The sequence below is a fragment of the Equus caballus genome, chromosome 4 (genome assembly GCF_041296265.1).
Source record: "Equus caballus isolate H_3958 breed thoroughbred chromosome 4, TB-T2T, whole genome shotgun sequence".
NCBI classification, from domain to species: domain Eukaryota; kingdom Metazoa; phylum Chordata; class Mammalia; order Perissodactyla; family Equidae; genus Equus; species Equus caballus.
The window spans coordinates 112,065,785-112,087,009 of record NC_091687.1 but is presented as its reverse complement, the minus strand read 5'-3'; the positions used below and the strand labels follow the sequence as shown (position 1 = coordinate 112,087,009).

Genomic DNA, 21,225 nt, shown 5'->3' with positions numbered 1-21,225 from the left:
CCTCCCAGGAGTCAGCTGGGGTGAGAACATGGCCAGGGCGCCTGGCCGCCTCGCCTGGGCAACCTGCAATCCCAGCAGACTGCCTGTCAGGTCCCCTCTGCAGAGGCCCAGCTAGGGTAGGCCCTGGGGAAACACGGGTCCACAAGGGCTTCTCAACGAGGAGGCAGGGCTGCCAGCGCACCCAATGAAGAGGCCCTCAGGCCGAGGGAGGGCGGTGAGAGGTCAGCCTGGAGCAGGTGCGATGGGGCAAGGGAGGGGCAGACCCACCCAGAAGGCAGCCAGACCCCTCCTCAGTTCATGGTGAGAAGAAACCACGGAATTCTCCAGGAACCCAATCTTGTCTCAGCTCCACAAGTGAGGGGACGGGCTGTCCACCCACAGGGCCCACCCCTCACAGGTGACCCCCACCCCCAACCACAGCAGGGCCCCACCCTGCCTCCTCCCTGGGCAAAGGACCCTCTGTGACTTCTTTCCCTCAGGGAGGGCCCCTCCACCCACCTACGGGCATTTTCTCTCGGCCCACTGGCTCTTGGCCTTGCCTGCCTTGGCCTGGAAACCCTATGACCGTCCCACAGCTGCTCACACCTGGCCCTTCCCAGCACTGGCTGCCTCCTTGGGTTGACCGGGTCCTGAGCTCCTGCCAGTCTCCCCCTGGCAGCGTGTGGCTGTGTCTCGGTCAGCTCAGCTGGGGCTGCCCTCTGTTCTTCCATCCACAGAGATGGCAGGACATGTTGATTTCATTTCACCTTCAGTGATTGACAGGGTGACGGGGTCAGGAGGGGGCTCGCACCTGGTAGGCACTGCCCAGGCCGTGTTCCCTCACCCAGCCGTTAATGCCTTTGCTCGGTGCTATGGGCGCCATGACGGCAAAGTGCTCCCCATGGAGATCGAGGTGGCACTAAAGGTCAAGGGGAAGGGGCAGTGGGCGTGGCTGCCACAGCCCCAGGACGTCCTCTGGGCCTGGCCACTGAGGGAGGCACCAGCCTGCCCAAGTGGCGCCTCGGGCCTTCTGCTTTGTGGCTTGCAGTAACCAGCCCAGGTGGCTTCTTGTCCACTCCAGGTCCACAGGCCACGCCGTCACATTGTGCCCCTCAGGCTCACAGGATGACACCTGTGCTGACTCGACCTGAGCACCAGCAGGGGCCACCCCAAGTGGGCCATGCTCCCAGAGACCAGTGGTCAACTGTGGGCCGGACAACCCACAAGAGGACAGTCCCTGGGTGGCACTGTGTGTGGCAGCATCAGATGGTGAGGAAGACCGAGAGAGGGCCTGGCACCCTGACGGGAGGCCCCGGGAGGTCTCTGTGCTTGCAACTCGGTGCAGAAACACCCCAGAGGCAACCTGGGTGACCAGGACCACCAGCAAGGGATGGAAACATGAATGTGCATTCCAAACGTGATCACTCTTAGGACTCCTTACTTTCAGATTCCAAATAAAACCTCATTTTGGCAAAAGCAAGACAAAATTTGGTATGATTATTAATGTTATGGTCCCATTTTTTTGAGCCTCTGAACAATCCTCTGAGGGTGTTTCCCCGTGGATCGAACCGTGTCGTTTTCCTGGTTTTGACGCTCCACTTACACTGGGGACCCCAGGTGAGGGCATGCCGGACCTCTTAGTACTATTTGTGCAACTTCCTGTGAAAGTGGAGGCATTTCAAAGTAAATGTTTAAAAGTATTTGTCTACAGTGAGTTTTGCAGCCCTTAATCCTCCTGACACAGGGGAAAGAGGGTAACAGAGAACCCCGGGTGGTGTGAAGGACCAGGATCACCCTCCGTGCCCAGTCCCACAAGCTGTCCCCAGAGGGGCCCTTGGGGTGAAGAAGCTGCAGTTGGAGGCTGGGACCCCACCCCACCCCCCACCCTTCTTTACCCTTCGCCACCCTTGGATGTGCACCCAGCACCCAAGAACCACCACCTGGAAGATCACGAGGCCATGCACAGGGCCCTCCTCCCCCCACGATCATTTCAACAGCTGCCACTGGTGAGCCACAGCAAAGTGAGAGCTACCTGTGTGCACACAGGTGCTGGGACCCCACCCTCCCCAACACCCAGCGCCCCCAGAGCAGCACCCTGTCTTCTGAAGACTCCCCCAAGTAGGAGGCAGTAATGATGAGCAGCCTCGCCCACCTGTATGCAGCAAACACGCCCTCAGGGCCATCCAAGCGGGGGGCCCAAGGGATGGGCAGCCAGCAGACACAGGTCTGGCTCGGCACCTCTGCAGGGCAGCTGCACGCCCGTCTTCTCACCTGTGAAGCAGGTACCTACCTCGTGGCCCCGGCCTCTGGGGCTGGGGAATCTCCCACTCTCTGAGGAGCAGGTCGGGAGCTGCCTTTGGACGTGAGTGGGCGCGCATGGCAGGGTCACGTGAAGCCGAGGGGCCTGGCTGCTTGATGAAAGCTGGTTCCGTGTGCAGCCTGAAGACATTCATGGCCCTGGCACCACCCCACAGACACAGTTCCTGTGTCTCGGGCCTCGAAGGACAGCGGGGGCCAAGTGCTAGAAACTTTCTTCGCGCCCGCAGAAATGCTTGCCTCCCTCCCCAGGTCCCAGGAGCAGTCAGATTCTGGCACGTGAGCAGCTGAGAGGAGCCCCACGCCCTGCAGCGCTGTCTGTGGAGGGCCTCACAAGGAGCGGGGATCTCATCAAGCCCTCTCCTGTATCGCAGGAGGGCCATGACTCCATGACAGGGCTGCAAACGTGGGGTGGTCTTGTCGTGCTCACTGTCTGCGGCCAGGACAGTCTGATAGGAATGTCCCTCCCGTCCTCTCCAGTGCTTCCATTAGTGTCAGCACGAGCTGTTGGTTTCACACAATGTGAATTCACAGTGGGAATGTTATCTTTAAAACAACATGTTCACCTTACAGTAACGCAGTCCAGAATCCAGCTTTTGCTCTCAAAATATCACTATCTTTCATAATTGAAATGGAGAAGAAATGCTTTTATTTTAATTACTAATAACAGTGCGACTGACTGATATGTATAAATGATGGCAAGTGAGCAGCAGAAAATTACACTTACATTTTATTTACGTCGGGAGCACTTAAAACACTGTTACGCTTTGATGGTTACATTTTCCACAACAAGCATTAAATAGCAGTCCACTCTTCACCCAACAGTCCATACCACCTCCCCACCAAAACCAAATAAACAAACAAAGCAAACTTCTCTGTAACCATCATCTTGAAACCACAAAGATTACACTCACTTCTGCCTTCCAAGCCCACGGCACTGCCACTAGGATTGGGCCCAAAATTTCCCAGGTTTTGCCTCTGCTAGATTAAAGTTGCTGGCATTTTCAAATCACATCCAAGCTTTCCACAGTACCCTCCCTTCCCAGAGAGCAGAGGGACAGGCCGCGCGAGCAGCAGCACTTCTGTTAGAGGGGGCAGGTGCTGCGGCATGCAGGGCGCAGCCAGGCGGCACCAGAGCTCGTCGGTGCTGAGAAAACCAAGGGCAGGAAGCAAGCTGCCACGCAAAGAAGCAATCACAGGACACTGGGGAGGGGCTTGCTGGAATAAAGCGATGTTTCAAAGGTGCCAACGTTTACAAACTAAAATACTTAGTGTACTTGCTCAATATCCGAGAGTGTGTGTGTGTGTGTAAATAAGTCATGTGTTTTTCCCCAGCATGACCTTAAACTAAGAGCCAGAGATGGTACTACTGAACAAAATTTTGTAGAATCCTGTGTTCATGCTAAAAAGAACAATTGTGGATTCCAGGAAAAAAGATGGAATTCAGCAAAAATTAAATATTTGAAGTAGAATTTGGACTACTTGGAGAGGATTAAAATTAAAACCGTAAATATATGGAAGGACTTTACATCTGAAATGACTCACCAGTGGGCTGGCAGGTTAAGCGAGCGGCCAGGTCACTCTAAGGAGCTGCTTTGAAGGTCTGGCTCCCTGGACTGAGAGAAAGTCCCCTTGAGGGTCATGATTCAGCATGGGATTGACGTCACCTTTAAGTCACCTTATACTCGACTACAGTCTAGTTTCAAACACTGTGCTGCTGCGAGGAAGGAAAGCCGTTCGGGGGATGCGCACTCAGGTACCGGTCTGCACCTCACCAGCCCTCTGCAGCCATGGCTGTGGCAGCAGGCTGCATGGCGCTGGACAGCTGAAAGAAGGAGCTGACTGCTGACCACGCTAGAGGAAACACTGTCGGATTTAGTGCTGGGGAGAAGCAGAGACGGTCTAGCGGGTTCTGCATTTCTGCCATCGCCACCCAGGACCATCTCTCCCGTCTCCCACCGTCCCTAATCTGGCTGATCCGTGATCAGCGTCCCCGATGCTGAGGAGGTGTGGTCTTGGGACAGAGGTGAAGCAGATGCCGCTACCTAACGCGTGCGCACAACCACAGAGCAGCCTGGGCGCCGAGGCTCGGGCGGAGCCAGCGCATCCGCCAAGTCCAGTCTAGGGGTGCCCTTTGGTTGACTTCTTCTTCTTCGACTCCTCTCTCTGCTTCTGCTTCTTCCTCTTGCCACCTTCTTTGAATCCTAAGAAAACACGGCTTGTGAAACACTGTGCAGAACAGCAGCTGCTCCCCCAGTAAGAGGCAAACACATTTCTTAACACTCCCCCACGTTAAAAAACAAAACACCACAATACAGTCATGTATCCTCACTTCCACCTGGGCGGCACCTACAGCTCAAGAAGCACATGGACTGACTTTCTGAACCACGCACTGGAAACCTGTAACGTTATCCAGAGTGTCACAGCCACGCAGAGGCTGGCATTCTCGGCCAGGCCCCTCCTCCACCCGCCCAGCAGCCAGGTTTACTTAACCCCTCTGCTGAGTCCTCACGTCTGTCTGAGGACCTGGCCCGGGGTCCCACCTGGAGACTGACAACCCTGTCCCCGACCTGAGCAGAGCTGGCTCCGGCTTAGGTGACAGGCCTCCTCCAGCTCTGGCCCGAGCAGAGTCCGCTCTGCAGGGAGAAGACTGCTGTGGATGTGGCTCATTCTCCCAGGTTCTGGGTGCTCAGCGTGGGAAAGGTGCCCATTTCCGACATGAGGACAGGACTTGTCCACTTTCCCTGTGTCGTGTGCTCAAAGCCAACAACTGCCTGACTGAGCCAAAGGAGAATGACAGACGGACGGGCCCTGCTCACCCTCTGGAGAATCTGTCCACAGAGCCCAAAATAAGAACTCCAGCTTCAGTTCTGCAGAAATGGCTTAGGACCGTGTGCTCAATCAGTCCTTCAGATGTGGGTGGACGAGCACACAGCTGGGTAGGAACCAGACCAGAAGTTGAATTTAGGTATCAAAAGATCAATTTAAATGGCTTGACCGGAACAGAACAGAGGAATGGAAGCAGACCACGTCACTGTGGGTCTGTGACTTAGTACAGGTGGGCCCCTAAGCCAGACCATCTAAAAGCATTCTTGAGATTTACAGTCTAAGGTGACACTTCAGAGCACAACCAATCTAGACAGAACTCGGCACAGTCTGTTAACAGGCGCCAGGGGTAGGCACGATGCTCATCCACCCACTCTGGGACGTCCCTTCTGGCAGCATCACAACCACAGGTGGACTGGGGCCCTTGTGTCCGTGAGATGGGTGCCCACAGCCGCTCATGACGGGATCTGGACCCGGGCCGGTGCCTGGCTGACAACCGCCATCTACCCATCACCAGAGGGAAGCCTGCCTTCCAAGGTGCTCACTGCCGCCGCGGCTAGCAGGGACGCAAAGCCCAAGGGCCTCTACCGAACAGGCTTCCAGGGCCTCTTCATTCCCATCTCAGGGAGGCAGAGGGCCCCACACTTGCCATCCCTCACCGACCACTCAACTTTGGCTGCTGTGCAAGTGCGTCAGAGGCCGCCCCTTTCCCAGGGTACCGTGCGGCCCAAGGGCCTGGCTGCCCAATGCAGAGAACAGGGGCTGCCACCTGCCAAACACTAAGCCACCAGGGCCACATGTTGAGGAAAGTCACCTTGATGTTTTGAATGGGGAGGAAGAAGACAAATGGCTAAGTGACACAGGTGCACACGGCATGATGCACGGCAGGGCGGGGCGGGCAGAAGGCCTCATTCACAGTCCCAGCCCAGAGGTGACTCCAGGGGGCCTGGGACCCAAACAGCAGTGATGCTAGGGTGCAACAGAGGAAGAGAGAACATCCCCCAAGGCATCAAAATGGGACGGAGCAGGTTTCGGAAGCTGGCAGTGTGCCCTACACCCTGATCACAGGTTGTAGGTACTAACAGAGGGTGACATCAGGAGGGCCACATGCAGTCCCAGATGGGTCTTCCATGGAGAAAACCTCCACAGCGATTGCTCCTGTGATCAGTCCCCAGGGCGGCTGTGAGGGGTGCAGGCAAAGGCCTTTTCAAGGAGGACATGGCCACCCCATGAACACGGACCGTGGACGGGGTTCAGAGACCTCAGCTGTGCTTACTTGGGCAACTCGACTGACTGCGGGGTTGAGTGGCCTCCTGGCTTCTGACTCCCTGAAGGCGTAACTTCCTAAAGGTCCCCCATGCAGGTAGACGAGCACAGCCTCTTTTCCTCCCCCCAGACTCAAGGACATGTAAAAGGAGCCGAAAATAAGAGAAAGAAAAACTGCTAACCGCCCAGTGACAAGGAATCTCTCCCATCCCTGATGGTCCTGCAGCCCCAGAAGCCCAGCGAGCAAGGTGAGAAGTCCAGTCCTTCTCTCGGCTCCGCGCTGTCCAGATTCTGATCCACGCGTCCCTTTATGCAACTGTCACTTTCAAATTCGAGTATGAGCACCCAAGGGCGGGAGAGGGAGCCAAAGCACCCGGAAGAACCACTGTGGGGTAGGCAGGCAGTACAAGGGCTGGGCCAAGGGCGGCAGACAGGCTCCTGGGGCGCAGATGCTGGCAGACCCGGTGACCCTCTCCTGCCTCCCTCGACAAGATGGAGAGCTCACAGCCCGGGCCTGACCTGGGCCCCACACCGCTTCCTCCAGTCATGAAATCCTCACACCTGACCCAGAAGGGACTGCGAAGCCCCAGAGCACACAGCAGGTGGAGCTGGGCTGAGCTGTCCTCCAGGGCCTCCAGGTTCCAGCCCGTGTCCCCGTGATCCACTGCGACCCCGGCTCCTTCCCGGAGACCACCTACTGTCACAGCATGGGGCCTGGGGAATCAATTCCTCACTCAAATTTCTCACTAAAATGCCACTTCTGCTACAAGGCAGTTTTAATTTTAAGACGACCACAGAAAGATAACCTCAGACAAACCAAAGGAATTCCGGCACAAACGACAAGACTCCCGTCCATGGAGCTGCTACACATTCCGTCCACCGGCCAGAAACGTTCCACCCGGCAGGCGCCCGCCTGGCAATCCCAAGCGGCCCCCAGCCACAGTCCAGGGCCCGAGGGGTGAAGATGCACACGCCCGACAGGCCCGCGCCGCCCACTGGAGCCCAGGCAGGCGGAGCTGGAGTCACCCTGGGCCACCCTCTCTCTCTGAGACAGTGCGGTTCAGGAAGCAACCCCGAGGGCCCGGTCCTCCCACCACTGCAGGGGCAAGTGCTCGCAGCTGAACCCAGAACAGGAAGTCTAACTCACCCTAGGAGCCCAGTCTGTCTGGTAGGAAATCCTCTCCAAAACCATGTCAGGAAACAGACGTTGAATGAAGAATCTCTGTCCCCACCTATTCAAACAGGCCCTACACACACTGCGTCTGCAGCAAAGGCCTCAGATGGAGGGGAATGGAGTGAAACATGCCCATGGGTCTGGGCACGAGGGGACACAGAGCACAGCTCTGCCATGACTAACGCTCCAAGCTGTGGGTCTGCAAGAGTGCGGCCGTGTCCACAGCCCAGGTACCCACCTAGGCCCACCCTAAGCCCACCCGGTTCTAGCCACTTGTGTCGACAAGCCTCGAAGGGAAACCCGAAGTCTACCTGCCCCGCCACCCAACAGGGCAGCTTTTCACATCCCCACCTTCACCAAAACCAACGTTAACCAAGGCCCTGACCCAGAACAGAGAATACAGGTGTTTATTAGAAAAAAAGACCTCCTTTCTAGTGTTGAGGAATCTACTCTCAGAGGTCACGATTCCAAAGAGCCCTGAGATTTCCGAGGCAGGCAGGTCCCCACGTCGCAGGATGAAAGGACGAGGTCAGGTCCGTGGGGAAGTGGAGAGCACACGGCTCCACCGCAAACCACAATTGCTTTGGTATTTTATTAAATTGGTCAATGTTTAAGTAAAAAACAACCAAGAAAAAGGAAGTCTTCCTGTCCCCCAAACTCCCTACAGAGGAAATGCAGTCGAGCAGCACCCGAGGCGGCTGTTCCCTTCGCTCCCGGCGGGTCTGGAACATCCGACACCTGGCAGCCCTACCTCAGACTGACCCTCACAGACTCCAAGAGTTCCCACGGCAACGACAAGGTTTGTTATAGGTCCCATAGAGAAAAAACACCTTCTAAAGAACTGCTGAAAGTTTTATAAGAGAAGCAGGTATAGATGCATAAGTTAGTTTCTTTAAAAAGACAAACTTCAAAAGCAGTCAAAGCCACTCCAGGTTAACTACGCGCATTAGCCCCGTGAGCGCCATGCTCCGCTTTGCACAGGGCAGCAGCTACAGCATTCCTGGGTGAGGGGCTTTCTTCAAACCACACAAATAGAAGCAAAAAAAGTTAAAGGATCAATTTTATTTCTCATTCATGAATTATTTTCATGTTGAATAATTTTAATTTTCTCTTTTAACAGTTAGATGTTCTTGACAGACCCACAGGATGTGTGCCATTCACAAATGAAAACACTAATCCTTTGTCAGCGTCTTACTGCAGGGTTCGCTGGCTCCGAGAGGCAGGCCCTATCCTCTCAGATGAAGCGGAGTGGGTCTCACAGGAGGTTAGTGATTTAACGTAACAGCATGTTCACAAAACACAAACGCCAGCAAGTCAAATCCAGATCACACTCACCCACAGCCACACCACTGCCAGAGCTCCCTAAACAATGACCGTTCGGGCTGAAAGAGAATCACCACTGCCTGCTTCGAACCACAGACATCCCCAGGTCCCTTCAGTTGCATCCTGACGCTGAATTATATTAGCTACACCACAATGATAGGAAATCCTCATACCAGCTAAAAATTCCACGTTTGAGGAGTGCCTCTCAAGCGAGAGCTCATTTTTAGCCTGAAATAGTGGCTTCCCAGAACTGCCAGGCTGCCTCCACCCCGCACTGTCACTAGCGGGCTCCAGGGCATCTTCGCCTAGCGGCTGGTTGAACAGCTAAAGCAGAGTGGGGGTACCTAACACTTCCTGGGTAACCAAGGCCCCTACTATGTGCTTCTTTTTAAAAATAATTACCCAAGAGGTGGCAATGCAGCAGAAAGAGTATTGCGTGGCACACAGACCACACTGGGGCACACAGGAGCCTGCCAAGGGCCATGGAAGTTTCCCCGAGACGAGGCTTCATGGGAAGTGGGACTCGCGGTGCTAAAGCAGGAGCATCCTGGTGGCGTCTGCACCAGGATGGACCCTGTTCCACATCCTTATTACTGCCTCGTGCCCAGACTCTGCAAAAGTGGGTGAAGAGCTGCAAGCGGATTCTGCAAAAATGCAAAACATTGTGCCAGTAGAAAGGAGAACCCCCAGATTACAGAAATTGAATCTTCTCCCCTAAAGTCTCACGTTAATTTCTGTTTTTCTACTAAATCCTACTTTCCCAAGATTCGCCAGTGGTGGCAAATTATCTTTCACTCAACAGGCATGGTCTTTGGGAATCCACAGCAACAGGGAAGGAGGGGCCTAATCTGAACTCAGTATATGCCCTTCGGGCCAGTCGGCTGGCGCTGGCTCCACGTCCTATTCCAGGAGGCTGGCTATGCATGTGAACAAGACTGCCAGGCAGGTCCATACCCGCACACCTTATTCTTGGGAGCTGCAATATTCCGTAGTCAGTAGGTTCATGGTGTCCTTCCAACCAAACGGACGTAGCCCATTAACTCACTGTTCAAACACTATTTGTTCAGGAAGACTGAACTCACAACCGTGCCCCTTGCCAAGACCCCTGACAGCACACCATCCTCCCCAGCCTGCCCTAAGACCATTCAGTACCTGGAGTTGACAATAGATCCTGGGAAAATGTCCACACCCCCAGTCAAGGCAGAATGAGCTCCTTCTGAATTCATTTGGCCCTTCCAATTGCCTCTGTTTTCAATCAATTACACAGGAAAAGGCTAATGTCTCCAAATGGTCCATCTGCTTTTGTTGGCACCTCTCCACGGCAGAGCTGATGGCTGGGTCCACACAACCCTGGAGGGATCTGTGCCATGGCCCGAGGCCCCAGGACACTCACCTTCAGGTGGAGCGTACATTTCCTTCTGTCCTCCTCAAAACCCTAACAGACACCTCTGCTTTACCTGAGAAGGTCCAGAAGGGACTTTAAGGGACTAACTGCCCAATAGAAAGGTCTGGGAGTGGAACTTATTGCTTAGATAACGCTGCTTTGCCCTCAGTCCACAAAATTAACCTCATGATGTACACTTAGATGTCACCCTGACACAGAGGACCTAGGATCAGTATTTCCCTCCACCACATAATGTGCTATGGCCAACCTGGTGACTTCCAGAGGTGAGAATCAAGATGGCACAAATGCTTCAAACTAATGATAATTCCAATTAAATTTACTTTGGGCTTTAGAACTCAGTCAGGGTGCAACCCACATGCACAGCCACACCCTCAGAGATAATCCACAACTTTCTATGGTGAATTCACTTCAAAGACCCATCCTGGGCTCTGTAAAAAATGACAAGTCAAGAAGCTGGAAGAGGGCAGAGCTGGGCTCTGGAAAAATGAACAGCCGGTGCATCTAGAAGTGGAGGAGATTCAAGGTTGCAGCTTCACCTGGAGGTGTGGACCAGCACCCACCAACTTTACACCAGGACTGCACTCCACGGGGGCCTTGCTTTTCATCAAACACAAATGAAGGCAGAAGGGTGGGCAGCACATGCCAAGTGTCTCAGTGCTCAGACGAAGGTGCCCGCCAGCTTAGGGAGTGGCCAGGCACGTGTCCAGTCTACGGTCTACATTCCCAGATCTCAAGCACTAAGGTGAAAGTTACAGAAAGGAGCATTTAAGGTAAAAGCAGCACCTAGCAATTCTGTGGCACCTGTGATCCTTTGCCCAAGACAACACACTTCATACCAGCATTGAAGACTGGCACCCTGCTTTAATCGTGGGGGTCTCGAGGGAGGTAAGCCGAGAGCCAGGGCACCTCCTCCAGCCGCCGTTGGCTCTGACTAGCCTCTCGCCAGCCCCTGCTCCCACCCGCCCCATTCAAGTCAGGACACAACAGCACAGGAGCGATTTCTGTCCTCTCTGGCCTTGGGGAGGAAGGGAGGCATCCCCTTGGGGATGCTCCACATCAGTTTCCCTTTGCACACCTGCTGAGAACATGGAGGGATCCCAGTTGCTCGTGGCCCGATGTCTGCCTTGCTCGTCCTCGTCCTCAAAAACATAGTGAGATGTGTGTTTGGGTAGAGAGGCAGGCCTGTGCGACCTCAGCGAGCGGACGCTGGTGCTGGCGGGCTGGGAGGGCAGCGAATTCTGGCCTCTTCGCCTGCACTCTTCCTCGAAGGCGTCCTCGTCTGCTACACCTGAAAGCAAAAGATTGGAGAGAGGCATGAGCTCGCACTGCGGGAGGGGTTCTACTGCTCGTACAGCAGCACTGACGGGCGAGCACCCTTTCCTAGGTATTCACCGTCTCTACAGCCACCATAGTCCTGGAATAGGAGAAGGAAGAAATTATTCTATTTCACCAATTGCACTATGGAGGTCTGAACTTAACCTTCCAAGAGAGAAGAGAAAAAAAGTTACATAGGAATCAAATGGAAGCAGCGGCTCCCCCGCCCTAAGGCACATGAATGATTCCTGAAAGCACAATCGACACCTCTCCTCCAAGAGTGAATGCATCCTGCTGAAAGAAGCAGTGGGGGCTGGACTACCTGCGACAAACCCATTGTCAAAAAGCCCGGCCGTGTTTCCCTGGAAGGAAAAGGCTCCAGATCCAGCCATCGATCTCATTCTCGGGCAGCTTTAATTCTAGAACCTGTACACGCAAGACTTTGCCTCTCCATCTAACGTTAACGTGAGCCTGTTGTAGCGGAAGTGGTGCCCACTTGTCTGCCTGCTCGGACACGAGCGCGCAGCTCTAAGCTGAGGCCCCGTGAGCACTGGCCGCCTGTCAGTCAGACACACACTAAGACAGAACACTCCTCATCGCTCTCAAAGTTGTGTTTCTATTGATCTTTTAAAAAACAAAGTTTTTCACATTAGGTGGATGCTAGGAATAAATTAAGAAAACAAACGATAATATTAACTGAATGATTTCAAATCGCATCCTCCGAAGAGCTTGTGATTACCAGTCATGTCGTGGGTATGTATGCTCGAAGTCCAATAACAAAACTGTTTAACTATCCATCTGATGGAACAGTGAAACCAAAAGCGGTGACCTTTCTTGTACCTTGTAAAAACTCTGCTCCTTAGGGGGAAAGGTAGAAATGTCAACTGCTCACTGGAAGACAGAGTCATCAAACACTACGACATCCAGTGCTTAAAGTTCTGAGCCCCAAGCAAGTGAACTGAAAGGTTGCCCTCTCTTTCAGTATAGACTGAGGCAGGACACCCACGCGCACTCTTCCTCAATCAAGCACAGCACCAAGTGTTACCCCAGATGCTGGCTCTCCTCCCATTCCCACTTTCCCTCCAACCTTTAAGGAGCATGCACTCATTGAGATACTCCTGAAATGAAACATGTTAAGAATACACTACTGTAGAGGTTTTCACAACTGTAGTTGTTCGGACACCATTTCTCAGTACCTGAGCGGCAGTCATTGTGCTAGGAAAAGAGACACACGGTGCCTTTCCTCAGGAGCCTGGCTCCAATGAATCGGGAGCATTATGAACCTGTATTTCATCGATAGAACTCTGGAGCTGCAAGGACCGCCCCCAAACCCTCACATGAAACCCTGCTCTCGAGTTCCTAGGAGCATTCCTCCTCAAACAGGAGCACCGGCCACTGGAGACCATGATGAGCGTGCTGGTCTAGGAAGGGCACTTTTAACAGATTCTCACCCACCCACACCAAGCACAGAAATTCATTCTTGAGAAACACTAGGACTTCAGATAGCCTACATTGTATAGTTTGCATATTAGAGGTTTTCCAAATTAAGTCTCAAGTTCCTCTTATAAAACTTCTGAATCCCCTACAGCACTGGGCACAGCAGGCACTCAAAAAAGGTGCTCGATTGCTTTCTGGAAGTAAGACACCACGGCACTGCAGCAAGACTCGGCTAAGTGCAGGCCCCCAGTTCTCATCTAGTGCACCAGTCACACACCCCCATCCTTTGGATAAAAAAGAAACAAATGTTATTTCCGGAGCTGTTTAACTAAGCTATGATGAATAGCGTGCAGCAGATCTTGGAGCTGGGAAGGAATGCTTAGTAGTCTGTGCACATGGCCTTGGCAGACCTGCATGGGATGTCTACTGACACAACTCCTGTTAACAGCCCTCCGGAGGACACCCACCACACCCCCAGCAGGCTTCTCAGAATCAAATTTAACGACTGAGCTGAGAGGAGACTGAAGCCCTAGACCCGGTGGTCATTTTGGTCTTGGGCAAGCGCTTCATTCAAGAACCCATCTGCTCGCCCGTCAGATGAACAAGGGGGCCTGGTGGGTCCGAGACCCCCTCCTCTCTAATGTTCTGTGACCGCTGAGTGAAGGAAAACGACAAGGACCAACTGTGTCCATGCTTTGCACCCACACGGAGTGTCCCTGCAGCCCTGCCCTGCAGGAGGAAAGTGCAGTGAGCACGAGGTTCACGGAGCGGAGCCCGGGTGGGGGGCGGGGAGAGCACTCACAGGCAGGCCCACCCCTCGAGGGGTCTCTAGGGAAAGGACCCAGCAGGAAGCTTCTGGATTCCCAAATACATGGATCCCTTTCCAGGGAGGGGGTCCCAGGAAGCTGCTGTTAAGAAACTGTTATGTGGCACTTTACTTCAAAATCTGCATTTGAAGTGGTGGGAGAGAAGGTGGGAGGGAACCCGTGGCCCCAGCACCCGCAGGCTCCCCTGGCTGCAGCCTGGGCTCACCCTCCGGTTCTGGTTCGCAAACTCCAACAGAAACTCAGCAGTAAACATTATCCAAGGCACACGCTCAGCTTCTTTCCACCTTGGAAGGAAGAAGACAGCGGATCCTGTGTAAATACGGGTGGGAAGTACTGAGACTCCTTGCTACTAGTCCTCCACTCCCTGCCTCTAGCAGGATCACACCTAACAATTTTGACGTGATTTTTAAACAGCACAGCTTGTGAACAAGTGTAACATTTGAGAAACAACTGCTGATGTCTCAGGGGAGTGACGCACTGCACTGAACACTCAACACCAGCGTCTTTAAATCTGAGTTTGGCTCCGTGACCCTGACAGCGCCGAGCTCGGCAGACGTGGAGGTGTGTGACGCGCGGTCGGTGTCCTGGGCGCTGGCGGTCTTCAGCTGTGTCACTTACCTCACCAGCAGTGGAGGTTCCACACCCTAGGCAAACTCAGAGCCCAGTCTTTCCCATCAGCCGTTCAGTCACATGCCAGAAAAAAGAGGTGGTATTTTCCCACACATCTCACTTACAGAAAACCCAATCTCACAACTGTGTGTCGTCCGGGGTTCTGCATATGCAGTCAGCTACAAATGAGACTTACCTCCCACATCAAGGAGTAAAACCTATCTGAATGGAGAACTGCGGGGCTTGTTTCCGTCCTTTACTGTGCAGAGGAAGTGGTCATCTGCTCTTCTCCACGAGGGGTCTTCAGTGGAGCCAGCTTACAAGTTAGAAGGCCAACGTAGGACAGGAGTCTTCAAAGTTCTCCTATTTCAGAGCTTTGCTGATCAGTCTAGGGCTAGACAAGCCACTGTCTGGGTAAGAAATGCCAGGCTTGGGATATGGCTGCAATCACCCGTTTTCTCTTTACTAATCCACCTACTTTTCTCAGGCCTGCGACGTGCAGACACATACTGGCTTTCACTCAGAGCCACTTGTACGTTTTGTGTTTGCTGTCTGGTTAGAAAATAAAATAGTCACTAAGATGGTAAACTTGATATTCTGAGAGCAAATACCCCAAATATACAAACAGAGAAAACAGACACGCTCCACGTGTAAGGTATTTCGTCATCTCCCCAGACTTTGGGCGAAGGCGTTGTGTCTCCCATTCCTCTTGGATCCCGTCGCACATTCAGCGTTCAGAAGGTGATCCAATCACTGACTAGAGAGAACACGCCATTTTAGAACTGACAGTACCCCGGGGGGACACGCACTCTCCCTTCTGGGGGAGAAAGCCCTGGCCTTCAAGCCAGGATCCCAGTGAGATGGACACAGCAGGACCCAGCTCTCCTGAGCAGCCCTGCAGTTCTCACCGGTCTATCCCATCTGCTCAGTGGAGTGTGCTCTGGCGAGCATCTCGGAACCCCTCCCATGCTCACCTGGGCTGCTCTCTTCCCAGGAAACCCAGCCTTCCCTGCCTTTCCTCCTGGGCAAATCCTAGCACCGTCTCCACTCCAGGCCTCTCTGTGACACTTGCTTCCCTCAAGTCCTAAGGCACATTCTCTGCAGGAGGAATTGCTGAGTGGTCCAAGCATGTAGACAGGGTTGAGAGCTCAGCTCTGGGGTTAGGTCTCCATGGTGAGCCCATTCAGAAACAGTGGGAGGACACACAGCTGAGCACCACCTAACTGTCCTGGGTGTCACTGTCTTACTTACCCACGTGGTTGACCCTTGAGGAGGACACCATGACCTCTATGCTCCCGCAGGCCCCGCCATGCCACATTATGAGCTGCAAAGGTCACTGACCCCAGAAGTTTCCCCATAAAACTTTACAGTGTCTCAAGTACCAGGAAAAATGATTGGGGGTAAGGAAATAAAGATGAAATAGAGAAACAAAGATGAAATTATTTCTTTCCCTATCTAAAACTTTTTGCCAGATACTTTCTGGAAAGAATCACTCCACATTCAAGCTCTCTTTGAGCCCACCACATACACAATGTACTACCAGGCACTGACAGATTAATAGAAAATAGACCACCATCCTTAAAAGTGACACTTAGCTGTTGGTGACATATACATCGCTTGGCTTTGTCTGAGAAAAGGGGGTACAATGCTGGTTTTAATGAGATAACCATTACAATAACTTCGAGCACTGTAACTGCTGCTCAGGACCAAGGGCATCGGCCGTCCCTCCAGCTGCAGCCGCCTGGGGACACTGGTAGGGGCTCCAGTTCTCACCACCAGGCCGGTGCCCGTGCCTCCAGCAATGACCTGCACCACTGACTGAGAATGAATGAACCAGACCTGTGCTGCCCACTGCCTCCCACAGCTTTCGAGTAAGAGATGAGAAGAAAAAGGGCAGGTGGGGAGGAAGTCATTGCAGCCGCAGACAGACAGGACTGGACAGTAGAGAGGGAAGGTCCCAAGCATCAGGAACAAGGACTGCCTGCACCCTAACAAGTACTTCTGAACTTCGTCCTTATCCGCAAGGCCTCCCATGTGCCCCAAGTCCTGCAGGATCCCAAGGCCAGAGGAATCTGCTTCACGTGGTCAACAGGTTTCTGCATCGATTCCAAGGACTGAGTCTGTCCTCTTATGCTGGAGAAGGATGCAAATCCATATGAAGGCCCAGGAGCCTGGACCACTTGAGATTCACACATAACCATCAGGCCACTCTGAATGCAGAGCAGGCTACAAATCATTCACTCCCGGCCCTCAGGTGCAGGGGGTGTGATCGGCTGGGGAACTGAGCCACTGAGCTGGAACCTTCCCTTGCTTCCCCGATGTTCTTTTCCTCTTGTACCCTCTTCCTACCCTGGCATCCAGCAAAGCCCCCTCAACTTTAGAACGGAAACTACTCAACTGCAAACCCTTAGCGCAGGCTCAATTCACTGCTGCCATCGAGCCCAACTCTGAGCTCAGTCACAAGTCCCTGCAGAGCAACACCGGCCTGCACGGCCCAGCAGGGAGGACAGAGTGGTGTGGGGGCATGAGCACGCAGGGAGGGAAGAGGCAATACTCTGCTTTGGAGGCAAAGCGTTCCTCACTAAGTACTTCGGGTCCTGAATTCAGACCGCAGATAGCGAGGAACTCCACATCTGACCCACTTTGACTCCCGAGTTTCAGACAGCAAGCTGTAAGAGTTCCGACAGGCGTAAGAAGATACTGTTGCCCCCAAAACAGCCCTATTACAAAAATAAACTTCTGACTCTCTGGTTCCTGACTTGGATGGCAAGTTTCTCCATGCTGGCGGCCAGCAGATGGAACGCTGCATGGGAAGTAAACAAACACCAAAGGTTCTCCTTGGCAAGAAATTTTTGCCCTAAAGATAATGATTGCTCTGGATCCAGACAACAACCTGCCTACCCTGCCCCAGAAAAAGGCATTCAGCCAGAAAGCACCTTACTCTAAACAAGCAGCCATTGACTCTGCAATATTTATTTTTAAAAATCAGGATCAGCCAGTGCCCACTTCAGGCACCTGGGACTGAAGACACAAAGGGCAAGCCTGCTTGTCTCCAGCAGTCCCCACACGTGGGGCCGCCACTGAGCACGGGTGCTCGCCTGTCACACTCAGCACTTGCACAACCTCACATGCGCCTCCAGGCCTCCGTCCCATGACAGTGCAAGGCGTGGTGTGAACAGTTCAACGGTGACGGAGGTAGACGGAAGTGGACGTCTGAAGAGTCGGCTATTCTCTGAACAAAAACATTGTCCAAGAAAAACACACTGCCCAGCAACAGTAGACTGCCAAGGGCAACAGTGTGTCCTCCTCTGAAACTGAAAGTCCACGTGGCACTCCACCACTGCAGGCTCACACTGACCCAGGCCACGCCACACCCAGCTCTGCACACAGCAGTTGCTGCACTGTGCACACTACACCCAACGTTACACAAAACGGGGGACACTGTGTGCCCCGGAGGAAGTCTCCCACTTCTTTGAGCTTTCACTTTCCTCATCTTTACAAGGAGGTTAAAATCCAACCACCAGGTTTGAGTGTGATGATGTACATAAAAGCACTTTAGAAAAATTCAAGTCCCATTACCAGAAGAAACGCTAAGGTCGAGATGCTCTTTGTTAAACACTGAGGGCCCTGTGACTGCACAGCCCTCCCTCACACCACCAGGAGGAGGGCAGAGGCAGCAGGCTGGACGCAGTGTCTCCGCGGCTCATTGTTGCAGTGTCTGCCTCTGGCCTGCTACCGCTGCCCACTACCTGAGCTGTGTGGAGGGCGAGCACGCTGGCTTGTTCCCTGTGAAGACAAGTTGGGGTCCAGGGAGTCAACCTGAGAAAGGGCAGGCAGGCCCCAGGGTGGAGCTTCCTCAGGAAGATATTTCCAGCTCAATTCTGCATGAACTGCGTGAAAAAGTACCAGAAAAAAAGCCTATGAAAGCCAAGGGAAGGAGAGTGGTATTTCAGAACACTGACAATATATTCACTTTCATAAATTGCTATATGAACAGATCAATTTTGCTCAGTTTTGGTTCCTTAAAGAATATCAATTACATAAAAACACAATTTACACAACTTAAGAGTGACCTGTACTGTTAACAAAACAATCAATCCCTTGTCCAGTAAGAGGTGATCCAAGTAACTAGCGAGTACAATCGACGCTGTGAGGGAAAGAATCATGACAGGCGTTAGAAGAAGCCAAGTCATCAAGGGACCGATCGTTCCCGCACATTTCAGAGGACGTGGAGTAACTTCAACCACCTCTTCGGAACCCCAACTGCTTCTACCTCATGGTGACAAAACAGGGAGCTTCCGAAAGAGTTGGTGGAGTCAGTCCCACACAATCAGAACTAGTATTACCCCAATTTCCCAACGAGGAAGAAGTCATCCACCTTGCTGGACTTCCTAAACACCGAACACAGCACACACACTGAAGCCAGCGCCTGCACCATCTCCAGAAAGAGTCTTTTACACCCCGGCTGGCATCTCATCTACCCAGAGCTCAACAGTACTTAAAAGTGTCGGGTCCGGTGACCTCCAACTGCTGGTTGTGATACACGCAAATCCCCAATTTCTCTCCAGTCTTCATCACAGCTGATGCACGAGGAAAATTCCACTGCCCTGGAGCAAAGATCCCACGACGAGATACATGGCCACATCAGCTACAATTATTACAGGGCGTTAAGAGAAAGGTGGTAAAGAGTGTGAAGAGAACTTTTAAACGGCTCCAGAAAAAATTTAAAAATTGACAAGCCGACCCAGAGTGTGAGAACTGTGTTTGTGCATTAGAAGCCACCCCTCCTTACTATCAACTTTAGGACCCATCTTTCAAATTAAACCTAACCCCCCAGTGGACAATGGTGACAGTGGGCCCTGAGTACCAGGGGCTCAGAATGACCACGAAGTCACGCCCACCCTGGCCGCCAGGAGGGCACACGGAGGAAGACGAGAACCCGTCATATCCGGGAAGAGCCAGAGCTCTCCACAGGTCCCTCGCAGATGAGTGTCCGCTCCGAGCGGTCCCCTTCAGGGAGCGCCACAATGGGCTCTCAACAACGGACACACCTAGAACACGCCCAGGAAGGCTCATGGCACTGGGGCCCTCAGTCCTCTCCCAGCACTTCTTTCCCTTTAAATTCACCTCACAAAGAAAACTGAACCATATGAGAGCCTTATTAATACTCAATACACTTGAGGTTGGACCTTTACAAAGGCTTTTCTGACAGGGGCAGACAATACTGCACATTTTCTGTAACTGAACAAGAACTCTGAAAACCCACGTTATAAATTTAACATATTCTAACGTTCTGGCAAAAACACTCTGAAGCATCTTCGAGTCAAAGGAGGTGACACTGCTTGTTAGCACCAGCTAAGCACAGGAGGAAAGGTCACCCCTCACGCCCCACTGCAGACACCCACACTCCTGTGGGCAGAGGGTGGGCCAGGCATGCTCTTCCGGCAGCACACACCCCTCTGTATTTGCTGTTGCAAACTCAGGGAATGTTCCAGTCATGGCACGCTGTCTTGTGCAAGGCCACTGTGGAAGAATCCAACCAACTCACTCATCAATGCAATGCGGACAAACGTCCCTATGAAGAAATCAAGAGAGCGACCTACAAACCCACATGGTGCCTCTTGTTACAACCTAAAATTCAACAATTAAAACCAAAGAGTGATCACTGCCACTGTTTGTCTCCTCCCCCAACACCCAACATCACACTTTCTGAAAGCCAACCACATTTTTGGCTTTTTTCTAGACCATTTTTCAAACTTTCCATTTTGCTGTTGTTAGTGGCATGGAGTTGATTCCGACTCCTAGCGCCCCCGTGCACAGCAGAGTGGAACCCTGCCCAGTCTCTCTGCGCCATCCTCTCACCTTCCAGCACTGTATCAGACAATGCTCTGCTCCTAATCATAGGGTTTTCAGGGCCAATTTTTTCAGAAGTGGGTGGCCAGGTCCTTCCTTCCTAGTCTGTCTAGTCTGGAAGCTCTGCTGAAACGTGTCCACCATGAGTGACCCTGCTGGTACTTGAAATACTGGTGGCAGAGCTTTCAGCATCACAGCAACACACAGCACCTGCAGTGTGACAGCCTACAGATGGGTAGGTGGTTCTCTTGACAGGCAAGTGAACCGGGGCCGCAGCAGTGGGAGCCCCAAATCTTAACCACTAGACCATGAGCAAACTATTTCATTAATTTCTAAACCATTCCTCTTCTATGGAAATTTGCCACTAATTGTTTAAACAACTTGAGTTCAGCAATTTGTACTATATAAAGACAAAACATACAGGTTGAAAAAAAGAAGTCACGTCTAATTCTACAACCCATACAAAATTTTATGTTTTGGCATAATTTCTGCTAGCCTTTTCCTGTGCATGAACTATTAAAACACATAAATTCACTAAGACTTACACCGGTTACAACCGTTAAGCGTCCTTTTCATTTGGAAAACTAAATGAAAACATCCTGCCCTCTAACACCAAGTTAAATAAAATTTAAAAACAAAAACACAATCTGCCAGTCCCTTGAGCCAAAGCTCACTGAAATCACCAAGAAGCTATGAAAGGAATGTTCCAGCAGCTGTGACATATGCACAACTGTCACATCAAATACTTCAGTTCTTCCCCAAATAGAGTCCAAGTACGGTGTAAGAGCGTGGCTGATAATATGCAAATGAAAACAAACTTTCCTAGATAAAAACAGAATCACTTTTCCCAAATATGTACAATCCAAGAGGCCTTGGTTATGGCTTTTTGTTTCTTT

The 21,225-nt window shown here is 52.4% G+C and overlaps 1 protein-coding gene across 4 annotated transcripts in view; it reads right to left on the bottom strand.

The window, feature by feature from the left end:
• Nucleotides 1-21,225, bottom strand: part of DNAJB6 (DnaJ heat shock protein family (Hsp40) member B6) — a 90,211-nt gene that overhangs the window by 9,732 nt on the left and 59,254 nt on the right. For 2 of the 4 annotated variants that reach the window (XM_023640120.2, XM_070266122.1), the window contains exons 9-10: nt 11,365-11,577; nt 3,013-4,499 (exon numbers count right to left, since the gene is read on the bottom strand). In XM_023640120.2, the coding sequence (XP_023495888.2) occupies nt 4,417-4,499; nt 11,365-11,577 (296 nt within the window). In that variant the 3' untranslated portion in view covers nt 3,013-4,416. Of the gene's footprint in view, nt 1-3,012; nt 4,500-11,364; nt 11,578-21,225 lie in introns of those variants that run through there. The other 2 variants (XM_023640118.2, XM_023640119.2) reach the window with 1 other exon arrangement.